This window comes from Pyxicephalus adspersus, chromosome 2 (genome assembly GCF_032062135.1).
Source record: "Pyxicephalus adspersus chromosome 2, UCB_Pads_2.0, whole genome shotgun sequence".
Lineage (NCBI taxonomy): Eukaryota > Metazoa > Chordata > Amphibia > Anura > Pyxicephalidae > Pyxicephalus > Pyxicephalus adspersus.
Genome location: NC_092859.1, coordinates 19343202 through 19356182, shown reverse-complemented (window position 1 = coordinate 19356182; position 12981 = coordinate 19343202). Strand labels below are relative to the sequence as shown.

The window sequence follows — 12981 nt, the reverse complement described above, 5'->3', positions numbered from 1 at the left end:
TTTTATATATCCTCACTGCGTAATATGTTGGCGCTATATAAATCCTGTTTAATAGTAATAATAATAACATTTTCATGCTCCAACCCAGAACCAAACATTTGCCATCCTTTATTTCCCTCCTGTTGTATTCAGCCTCTGGAGCTACAGATATTCCAGGAGTTTTTGGTGTCTTGCTTATCCTCTTCTTTTGTGACTTTGGTAGTGCTTGGCTACTTGGCTACTAGATTGTAAGCTCTTCGGGGCAGGGTCCTCTCCTCCTGTATCACTGTCTGTTTTAGTCCGTCATTTGCAACCCTTATTTATTGTACAGCGCTGTGTAATATGTTGGCGCTATATAAATCTTGTTTATTAATAATATTAATAATAATAATAATAAGTACTGTGTATGCTTCAACTAGAATGACACAGAGCTTACACATGGCTTCCCTTCTTCAATGCAGCTGAACACAGCTGGGTAGTAAGGATATGTTCATGGTGGTGAGGTTGCAGTGCACTTACCCTGAACTGTGCTTGTGGTTGAGCCACACTTGTTGCCACCCATAGAGAATTATTAGGGTGGCAGTGAGCAGATAAGTACCGTCTGCTGTCAGATATTTAAACGCTGCTTCATTAAAGTCAAACTAAATTTTCATTGATGTGGGAGAGTTTTTGCCAAACTCGCCAAGTATGTCCAGCTTTCTTGCAGATTATGGCACACAATTACCTTTATATAAGCACTGCTGCATCCCCCAAAGCTGCCATATTTTCTCCTGAGTCTTCTTGGTACACAATGACCTTCTTCTGCCACAGGAGGCCCACTGATGATGCGTTGCTGATCTCAGGGTCCATTTACAGCAATGCCGTATATAGAGCCACACTCCACACTGTATAGTGCATGCATTGTGCAGTGTAAGAGAAAAGAAGCCATCAGGAAGCCACCAAGAAAGGTTTTGGAAAAAGATACCTTGCATGTTTCTTCTGCTAAAAAAGCTCTACCTCCTGAGGACTTTTTGTTTTTTAGTGCCCAACATACAGATTGGGGCTGACAAGGTGCCAACAGCAGGTAGTAGCCCAGATACCAGTGTTCCTACCACCCATATGAAGTCCAAAGGGTAAGGGGTCATTATGGCAGACCAGTTGAGTTGTCCTGCATGAACTAAGCATGAGTTTGATTAGGAAAACCAATAATGATTTCTGGAAATCCATAAATAAACATAGACAATTATTCCTGATATTGACGTGTCTGCTGCTGTCTGTGAAATGTGTGATAAATGGTCACCAGCACACCATCAGAAAGAAGTATTGTCATGTTACCGATCTCTAAACATGAGTATCTTAATAAAAATTTTTTCACATATTGTGTGTTGTTGGCCATTTATCAGCTGTCTTCTGGACATTGCCATTCATAAGCAGCTACAGCACATAATATGGTGGATCTATTGTGTGACATTTTTATCCTCAATGTGATCCAATAATTTTATTGAAGATCCTTAGGAGAGGAAGCAATTACAATGACACCAGAATTTTGGAGGGCAAAGCTGCTGAGCTTAATGGATGGCACTTCTGCATTTTTTGATGACAACATTAAGACACACCGGTCCAGTAAGGGATTGCCGTTTTCTTGTATCCAAAGAGTTATTTTAGGAGTCATACTCCAATTTTCTTCAGTGCTTATATACCCAGTATGGTGGATCTTGATGTCTTTGTCAGTGGAAATATGGAAATGAGATGTTTATCCTCATCCTAAAGTTATATGAAAAGGAAACTCTCACAATTCTGCTTCTGTCCCCCACAGCAGGAGATGATCCATGGGGCAAAAAGTTATGTTACTTTAGGCTAGTGGGGCTAAACAAACAGAATAAGTGAACTTTATGTAAAATTGCATTTATCCTTTAAATTTTATCTCCAGGCACATTTTGTTTTTTGGATACCGTAGCTAAGGTTTGGAGGATCCATTCCATTTTTAAAGCTTGCATCACCATTGGGCAAACTCCTTACTCTGACAGGCAGTTAGGAAACATTTTCCTATAGACCACTTCTGGGGACAACTGTTGAACTTTGGGAGATTACCTGTAACTTTATGTTTGTGCCCCTGGAACAGATAGGAACGGGAAAATTATCAATGGTACACAAACAGCAAGAAATAAACTTTTAGATTGTAAGCTCTTCTGGGCAGGGTCCTCTCCTCCTCCTGTGTTACTGTCTGTATCTGGCATTTGCAACCCCTTATTTATTGTACAGTGCTGCATAACATGTTGGTGCCATAAAAAACTGTTTATTATTAATATTTATAATAATATTGTGGTTGTAACCCCTATTCTATTCAAAACAAATATGTGTTGGCTATGCACACACACACCTTGTAGCCGCTATTTCCTTAATGGCCACTAGGGGGAGATTTACCTGTATGGGATAACAGGTGTGTAGGTCTCATCAAAAGTGTTTCTGTTCATTAAAACTATGTTACAACTTTCCTTTAATCTGTAAATTAATGTTTATGATGAAATCATTGTTTTTTTCAGCTTGATGCAATCAAATATATTTACAAATTCTCAATGTGGATTTTGCAAGAAAATGTGATAGGATGGAAAATAAGCATCATTGATAAATGTGTTGTCTGTAACTTAAATCCCTATTTATTGTACAGTGCTGCGTAATATGTTGGCACTATATAAATCTTGTTTTTTAATAATAATAATAATAATAATAATAATAATAATAATAAAAAAGGTGATAGGAAAGCCCCCCATGTGTATTTCAACTTAGTATATAATGCATCAAAACTGATTCTGCATCGCCCCCATGTGGTGGTTGTAAATATTGCAACAGATGGAACAACACAGTTTAGCTTATATTGCATAGTATTTATTCCCATATGAGCAGTTATTGTACAATCAGCTTCTTATGCATATCAGAAATTGCATCTAAAAAGAGCGCTGGAGAGGTTGTGAAGGTGAGTGCTCTGTCTCTCCGGAATAGGGCTGGAGGGTCTGGACTTGGGGTAACTGTGTGGGGAGGGGGTAGGCTAAATCCTTTTAATAGATAGAATTCTCCCCTCCCCCCCTAAAGCTGGAACCACATTCCTGAGTCAGGGGGGCAATTTCATCCCCGTACCCCCCTACCCCTAATAATGAACATTCTGCGCTGTATAAAGACGCCGGGAAGCATCTCTATGCACTTTCAGCCCCTGATAATGAACATGCTGCACTGTGCAGAGGTGCTGAGCATTTTGGTGGACTGTCAATGACCATGCCGCACTGTATAATGAGAATGAGTATCTCTATACACTCCCAGCCCCTGATAAATAAACATGCTGCTCTGCGTAATAATGACTCTAGAATTATATCTATACACTTTCATACCCCCTGTTATAAACGTACTGCACTGTACAATAATGCAGACTACCTTAATGCACTACCAGTAGCTTGAGAATAAGCATGCTGCACTGTATAATGGTGCCGAGTGCCTCTACTGATGCCTAGCCACCTTGAAAGAAAAAAAAAAAAAAAGAAAACATGCCGCATTGTATAGTGGTACTGAGTATCTACATACACTTATTTTTTGTAGCCCTCTTCAATTGAAGACGCGTCCCTGCATAACGATACTGAGTATCTCTAACGTGTAGCCCTTTCGCTTAGAAGGAAATTGAACGCAAATTAACTGCAACATGCAGAACCCATGCCTGGTCTGCCCTGTCGACATTGTGCTGTGCCCTGCGGCCTGCGGGACGGTCCGTCCACGGGCTGAGGGTTACTCCTATTGCTGTGTGTCGATGGACAGCTGATAGAGTGAGAGGAACCAGCGAGTTGTTCCCTTTAATGCTGCTGTAGAGTGTATAGACATACTCAGTACTGATATACATGTAGTATCTGAGACACAAAGCAGTTTGCAGCTGGGATAGGTAAAGTAGTAAAAAGGTTAAGTGTCACCCACTGTTTTCCAGTCTTATCCCGAAAATGGCCACCCCCCCCCCGGTGGGGGTCTGAAAAAGAGAAGGGGTATAGGGGATCAGGGGAAGGAGGCAGGGGGGCAGCACTGTCCTCTTCCCCAATGTCATCACATGCATATTACTTTGTAACATGCAGGGTGCAATTCTTCATGCCGTGAGCATACAGGGGGCGAGCGTCTTCTTCGGACTTTGGAGGGGGAGGGACCCCTCTTGATTGTGATGGTTTTGGGGAGGGAGGTGTCTGCTTATAGATGAGCGAGAAGAATTCCATTTTGTACTGGTTCCTAGTCTGTGGGCTGCAGTAGACATCACTCGGGTCGGCTTCAGTAGCTTGTACTGGAGGTGTAATTCTAAAACAAAAAGTGAAAAAAAGTTTAATAACTGTGGAAATCTAGCATCGTCTCGCAGCATTTAGTATCCGATGGGAATTTACGTTTATTTAACACACAGCCAAGTTTCAAGGAAACAATTGGGACTTTTAAGGATTCACTAAAATTATAAGCTACATACTCAATTAAAATGCCAGCATACTTGATTGATACAAAAAAAAACTTATTATTAGACCATGATTACATAAATTACAAATTTTAACAACATATTCTCTCAATATGTAGATGACCCGACGCGTTTCACAAAAACATAACCTGTCTGCTTCATCAGGGCTCTATATGAGATCTGTGAAAAGCATACAATCAATTACATTACAAAAAACACAACAACGAATAAATAAAATGTTAAGTGTTATTTGTGATGTAATTTATTGTATGCTTTTCACATATCTCAAATAGACCCCTGATGAAGTTATGTTTTTGTGAAACGAGTTGGGTCATTTACATATTGACACTATAACATTTCCAATTGATGGTCTTTAATGAATTGTTTTTCTATCAATAAATTATGCTGGCATTTTAATTAAGTATGTGACTTATATGATTACTAAATATAGGTTGCTTTAAAAGTCCCAAATTGTTTCCTTGAAACTTGGTTGTGTGCTTAATATTTATTTTATGGGATGTGGCACCAGTATGTGGGTAAGTACTTTTTGAATACATATTATGGTTTATGTTTATTTGACCAGATACTCCAAGCAGATCATAAACTGACAGTACAACTCATGACACCCAATGTTTAATGTTAGAACCTTGTCACATCATTTATTCCCCATATTAGAAATAGTGCAATATTGCCTTGCATTGGGTGAATTAACAAAACTGGGCCTGGTATGGGTATAAAGTGTCCTTTTAGTTAATTTTGACTTTCCAAATCAATCCTTCATGAAGCATCTGCAGTAGATCATTAGCAGCATTTCATATTAACAGTGAGGTTGGCACAGTTGGGTGAATTCGGAGCTCCAATTTAACCTTTACAACCTGGCAAAGAAGCAAAATTTGCCCACACCACCTGTAATAGAATCAGCTGTTTATATGAAGCTATCATTTATCTATTGGTATATCATGTGACCAGCTAATATCCATTGAGACAAAATACAAGCTAATGGTCATAATAACTCTGGGTATTAATTATAAAAATACTAAAGACAGCAGATAGGTGAAGGAAGCGCAGATTTATACTGGCATGGTGGGATATACATAGCAATAATAACCAGGCTTCTCTGCTGGGGCACAAGCTGGCACTTTATTATTATCATACTGGCATGGGCATAGATACAAAAATGAAAGCCTTGTCCTTGCAAGCTCATGATAATTAATCATGTCCTGCCTTTTGTTATCCTTTCTTGTCCTGACTCCTATTACAATTGTGTCCTTGGCTGTCCTGCTGCCAATGTGATTCCAGTTACCAATTAACTCCACTCTGCTCAGATTCCCTGTATCCCTTCTATATTATATTGCAAGCTATCCCTGGTCTGCTTTGTTACTTACATTCCCTACATATGGCACCGGGTCAGCATGGCCCCATTCATACAATCTACCTTTATCACGGATTCCCATTTGCTCCATCATACAATACAGCCGTAGTTTGTTGTTCATCTTAAAAACTGCTTTTAATAAACATTTATACTGGGATGTAGCTGGGGTTATGTGATGTTAATTTATTGTATGGTTCTGTGTTTAATCTATACGATAAATATAAAACTAGCAATAGCTAGAAATATATGTGGCTCAATTAGCTAAATGTTCACACAAAATTTCAAAAAATTGAAAGACCATTAGGATTTGAAAATCACAGTCATCGAGTAGAAAACAGAAAGCCTTATCCATGTATCCAAGGACCTATTCATACCTATCCATCCTGGTGTATTGTGTCTTGGATTGTAAGCTCTTCGGGACAGTCCTTTCTTCCCCGTGTCACTGTCTGTTTCTATCATTTGCAACCCCTATTTAATGTACAGCACTGTGTAATATATTGGCACAATATAAATCATGTTTATTAATATTATTAAAAATAATAATAATATTAATATTAATATTGCATGTATGGCAATGGACTTTTTTTTTAACATGGATTACAATAGTCCACTCTAATTTAGGAGTTATGAATGCAGCAAAATGGCAAAAGATTGTGCATGCACTGTTTTGTTTCTGCAGCACACCACAACAAACTATAGTGCATTACCATGCGTTATAGTGAATCCCAACATGTCTGTATTGGTGTGCCATTGACAAGGAATGGCTCTGCAACAAGCTAATGCACATAACGGTTGCTAATGTATGTTGTGGTAACACCTGTAAACGCATGTGTTGTGTGGGCAGCTTTCCATTGTCCTATAGAAGAGAATTAATAAGAATGCTTGCTATATGAGTTGGTGCATGTGTCATGGTGTATGGCTTGGAGTATATATGCTGAGCTTGTACAAGACATGTCTGGGTTCAGATGTTACATTGCTGGGGTATATGACAAGACTTTGAAATGTCCCCATCGCCCTGTACATCCACAGGTGTGACACTGATCGTACATCTATATTTATCTCTGCCTGGAAAAGGGCTGCCTGTCCTATCCGTGTCACATGGAAGCAGCATTCCATTAGGGCCCAGGGGGGAGCAACTCAGGTTTAATGTTCCGATTGGGCTCTATGGAGAGCAGAGACCACAGAGATTATCAGAGGATAAATTATAGGACAAAATGACACCGCGGTGGCTTCCTGCACCCAGACCCAAATATAACACAGAAATCTCTCTATGCTTGCTGCACAGGCAAGTTCAAACTAAAACCTGGGAATATAGAGGTGGCCATTGGTGACTTCTGAAAAGGCCAGTTAGATGGCTGTCATGTTAATCCATCAGCTTCAATGTTTTCTTAGACACAAGACTAGAACAAATGTCCTGAGTGGGGAGAAGGGAGCCTCGCATTTCTCAGGTGACAGGTCACCTTACAGCTCCTAAATTAGAGTGGACTACTGCAATCCATGTTAAAAAAAGTCCATTGCCATACATGCAATATTATTATTATTATTATTATTATTAATAATATTAATAAACATGATTTATATTGCGCCAATATAATACACAGTGCTGTACATTAAATAGGGGTTGCAAATGATAGAAACAGACAGTGACACAGGGGGAAGAGAGGACTGTCCCCAAGAGCTTACAATCCAAGACACAATACACCAGGATCAATAGGTATGAATAGGTCCTTGTACATGTATAAGGCTTTTTGCACAGACCCTCATGTATAGAATGGAAAGTAAATGAGTCATCCATGGTAACAGTAAGCGCACATTAGAGCTCAGTCTTACCTGAGAATATCCAGACAAAATTCTTACTACTAACTATACCTGCATTGAATTTTAGATTAGAAACCCTGCCAACCCTAAAATTTTGGAGTTTCATTTACTATCTGCCCTGTGGCCAATGTGCAGCAACACAATAGGGTAATAAGAACCAGACTGGGGCTTTGGGTTCATGATATAACTTTTTGGACAATTTATTCCAAACAGAATCCATTGGGTTCTAATCTGATTTCTGTAGGTTAATATTTTATGGGAAATCCTGGCTTAAGGTATTGGTATATAACGTCTAGAATTTAGAATAGCTGCAACTTTTATGAAGTTATTATCTTTCTATGATGTGTGACTGATATGTGGTGACCCGGTAATAAATGTGACACTTTTCACATACACGGTACCTCTAATGAGGTGCTAATCTCCCTGTGAAGTCTATGCTCTGGAGGTGTGCCTGTTATATGGTGGAGGTGTCCTTACATAGCAAAGACCCCGGGCAGCCGCCTACATCCTCCTATTATTAAAACAGACTTGCTTCAACCTGATGGCCCACTGCTTAATGAACAAGTCTCAAAGTCATCTCCACTTTAAAATACTGACTTCTAATTTAATTCTGCAACGCTAATTAAACTTTTTCTCCAATAACGTATTGGGTCAGACTAATCAAAATGTTATTCCAGAATGTGCTGAGGAGTTTCTTGAGGACCCTGTTGGTGAAATATCTTGGTTTATGTTTCTGTGCATGTTATAATCAGGTCTGCTATATCGGGAGAACCACAATCTGTGTTTGTTTTTTATTTTTATTATTTAGAACATAATGGGTGGGAAAATCAGCTACTGGGAAGACCACTGGATTTTGTGGTTTTCATTTATCCAAATACAGCATAGTATCAGCTCTCGCTTTGACTTGTGTGTGTGCTGTATCTCTGCTCCGGATATCTGGGGACACAATTGTGCCAAGGATACTATTTTAACATCCTGCTGTTATGTGATTAGGTGTGCAGCAATTATCCAAGCATTAAATATAATCTTTGGATTCCAATGCGGTAAACCATGTATTCAATATGGCTCTTGTAGTCATTTATTTATATCACACTATATCACTCCTGGCACACATTGCTCAGATCAAATACACACATCGAGGATCATCGGGGACCAGAAAGTGTTTGAAGTGGAAGTGCAAATTATCTGTTCTGGAGGGAACGTGAAATTTCACAAAGTAAACAAGCTATCCTATTCAATAAACAGTGCAAGGAGAAAAGTGATATGTGCATCAATCACATCAACCAATTAGAATCCATCATATACTGATCTGACTTCAGCAAAATAAATTTAATTGTTACAAGGTATTGCAATTTGCATGAAGAATTTTGATTCTTGCACTTAATATTGAAAAAGCTCGATGAATGCAGTTTTACCATTTGAGTGCTAGAAATGGATTAAACAAATAAAGGGACAGGCTAGTAGGTTCTCAAGGGAAAAATGGTGCAGATATATTACATGTTAGATGATAGAATAAATGGGTAAGACACTCATACCAAAGACTAGCATTAACTGGAGTCAAACTGGAAAGGAAAAGAAGTATAGAAGCCAATAATGATATTAAAAGTTGGGATGTAAAAAAGATAAACATTTCTGAAATATAAATAAGGGAATATGCATTAGTCATGCAAGAAAGGAACACCCATGGGAAAATAATGCATCAAAAATTAGATGGACACTGGGAAAATGAAAATGAGAAGAAGTAAAGAGAATGGATCAGAATGAATGAGGAGACCGTGTTTGAAGTGTAATCATAAAGAACATGAATAGGACAAATGGAAGACGGTATAGGTCACGTTTGAGTACAATATGGAGAAGGTAACAGGTGCAGAGAACACTGAATGAATGGCCAGATCATAGAAGGGGGTATATATTGGGTAAAGTCATTACACTGTATTAGTACAAAAGTGGTAAGGAAACAGAAGGGAATATGAATGGTAGGAAGGGTAGACATTTAAGAAAGGGACCAGAGACCACAGGTAGGTATAAAGAATAGTAGTTATGCCATTCCTTGGAAGAGGATGAGACGTTGTCATACAGTAAAGAACTAGAAAGGGTTCTTAAAGAATTAAAGAACCATGCCAAAAGCAAGGGTAAGTACCAGATGTAGTTATATAGACAATAGCTGAAAACTGGGTAAGAGAAGCAATGAAACCCAATAGGCATCAGATATGAAACTTCAATGTGGCAAATAAAGAAGAAGATAGAGTAAATCCAGATTGCCCCAATATTAAGAGGTATAAAGATATCAATAACCTTGGTGGCTTTATCAACAGTTTTTTGTTTTCACAAGCTACAGTGTTTGCTTCTAATGTACAACATGATCGGATTTAAAAAAAAAAACACAAGAGAAATCAGTTACCCAGAAAAAGCAGACATAGCATAGAGGAATAATGATCTGTAAAACGTTGGCAGGCATGAAGGAGTTACAGAGAATAAAGGAAAGACAAGAGACAACCATGCTGGAGTGGATTGTCAGGATAGAAAAAAAAGAACAAACAGTTTGAAATACTGTAAAGTAAAACATGCTATACAACAACGTGGATTCCATAGTACCAGGGAAAGGAAATAATCAACTTGTGGCATTGTCATTATTACATGAATTACTTCATGTTAGTTATCCACCATTTTAATTCTGCTTTCTAGTTTTCACTACATATCATCAACTTTTCTGATAACACCATGTTACAGGGGAGGTGGACAACATGAGATGTTTGACTGATAAATAATGAAATGTAAAATAGAAGCTTGTCTGTTGAATATAGAAAATGAATGATGACATTATTATAAATGCATGAAATTTAAATAATGGAGGGTCAATGATAATGATATTATTAATATAAAATATTTATACAGAAGTGAGAAAGTTGATTTGCCACATGGGGTCCTGTGTCTAAGGGTGGCAGAGTCAAAGCTGTAATAAAAAATTAAATCCATGTCATTCCATGCCAAAAGGAATTTGCAGAACAAGCCAATGCTCACATTTACAAAGGGGCTGAGACCTTTTAAATGTGAATGCTATGTGTATGAAGATACAGAGCAGAGGGAATACTATAGTTATGGGTTTAGGATGTTATTTCAACTTTACGTGAGAAATCACAAACCTACTTTAGCACAAGTACGTCTATATTAATCATAATGCTGTGAAGGAAGAGTTGAAGCAGATAGCATCTAGCCCAAAATTGCCTCCATATTGTTTTTCTGAAGTGCTCTGAGTATCTAGGGGTCTACATAAGGTTTATGTAAATCCAAGAATAATAATAATAAAAAATAAATATTGCAATTTTCAACGCTTTTGGAAAGCACAGGATGAGTGAAAATCATGTTACCAAATTACTGGTGGTACCATAGTACCATATTACTGGTGGTACCACCAGTGTCAGATGAATGCCAGGCTATCATCATTTGAAGTTGATAGCTAATTAGGGTGGCACCTAGGGGATAGAGAGTAAGGAATCCCTGTATGGGCATTCTTAGTAGCCCCTGTACATCTGCCCCTTGTGCTTGTAATACTGAGGTTGTCCAATCCTTCAATCTCCAGCAGTACAATCCAAATCTCATATAGTGCTGCATGTCCCATCCCTGGAATATGAATGGCTATTGACAGTTATTAAACCACGACTAGGTGGTCACATTGTATGCAGCATGATGCAAGTGATGTAGTGCTTTCCAAGACACTTAAATTTTAGGTACAATAAAAAGGGATTTGGTCCTTCCAGAAGCTCTTTAATCTCCCCTAAATTCACCCTTTCTAATACATTTATAAGTGAAAAGGCCATGCCTGCTTGCTCTACTCCTTTGTTTCACAGCATATCATGTTCTCCCCAATGGTAGCTGCACTTTAAAGTTAAATACAGAGAGTCCCTGTTAGTTCACATGTACTACAGACTAAGGGTGTTACCTGGGATTTTCCCCACACTCAATTGCATTACCTGGGCGTTTCCCAGTATTTTGGGTGTCCCAGATTTGTGGTCTCACTGCTGCACCCGTTTGGTGCCGGCTCGTTTCACAATCTGTGCCCCTTTCCTCCCGTCTCCGACCTCTGACCTCAGAGAGTCAAATTCGTCCTCTGCCTGCCAGGGGCAGCCCGGTGAGGGAACATGGGTGTTTAGGGATTGGGAGATGAAAGGGCACACTTGGACAACAGAGGTAGACGTTGGATAAAGAGACACGAGGAGCACACAACAGTAAATGGGACAGAGAAAAATATGGAAAATGAGTATTGCGCACAAAACAGGAGACAATACAAGAGAACAAGTACAGGACAAAGGTCAGCAAAGGAAGCCCAGTACACTGTGAATGTGTGCAATGTCCAATGACCTGTAAAAAGGGATAAATCTATGTGTATATAAATATATGTATACACATACATATTATTGAATACTGATAAACTAAAGATGGAAGTGTAGACGGAGCCCTATGAAATTACAAGGTTCTTGTTTAAGGATAAAGCCAGCACTCCCAATAAAGTGAACATAAAATACCTAAAATACTTTCTAGGTAACAACGGACTATAGGTTCAGGTTCTTTGGAGTGACTTCATCAGCTTTAATATTGTTTGCGGTGGATCACCAAGCTCTGCTCGGGAAATTGACTCCCGCAGAGGTAGACATATAGCCTTGCTTCTTCTTGGTACATCCCCTTTCATTCAACTGTCAAAGGCCAGAAACTCGGTGGGCAATAGAGCCTCTGGCATTTTATAGTTGGGTGACGGTGGGTTTTAGGACTCTAGGGTGAAGATGTAATCTTAACTTGGGCACAAGTTGAGGTTCCATGTGCAACCTGGGCGTAGGATCCATGGGGCATGCAACTTAATTTAAAGACAAAATACTGTAACTTTATGTTCTGGTTCCAATATTTGCAAACTGCACTTGAAGGGTCCTTTAGGGCTCCTCAAAGCTTCTTAAGGTCTTCATTTTTGCTTGCTCTATACATTGCTTTTCAAGTTGGACCTGTTTGTTTGGTTTCCTGCACATGCAGGAAAAATGATGACATTCTGTTCACCATGGTATTGGTAACCTTTTTGATTAGATGCTCACATGCAGCTACCATGATGTCATTATGATGTTCTTATTATCACCATGGATCAATACACAAACTACTCTTTGGGCATTTGAGAGTGCTGGCAACATCATAAATAAGTTTTAATTGGTAGACACTGCCCTTTGTATTACATAAAGTAAGACAACTGCTTGGAGTGTAATGTAGGTAATTTACATACAGGTATCTTCAATCCAAAATCAGTATACATATTATTTTGACTGTACATTATCTGTAAAATAGCCTGTACAGTCTTCTATTATCTTGGTCAGAATCAGGTCAGAAGAAG

The 12981-nt window shown here is 38.7% G+C and overlaps 1 protein-coding gene across 1 annotated transcript in view; it reads right to left on the bottom strand.

Moving 5' to 3' along the window:
- Window positions 1-2822: 2822 nt before the first annotated feature.
- Window positions 2823-12981, bottom strand: part of ANK1 (ankyrin 1) — a 114324-nt gene continuing 104165 nt past the window's right edge. The window contains 2 exon segments of the mRNA XM_072399807.1: window positions 2823-4278; window positions 11585-11725. Coding sequence (XP_072255908.1) covers window positions 11627-11725 — 99 coding nt within the window. The 3' untranslated portion in view covers window positions 2823-4278; window positions 11585-11626.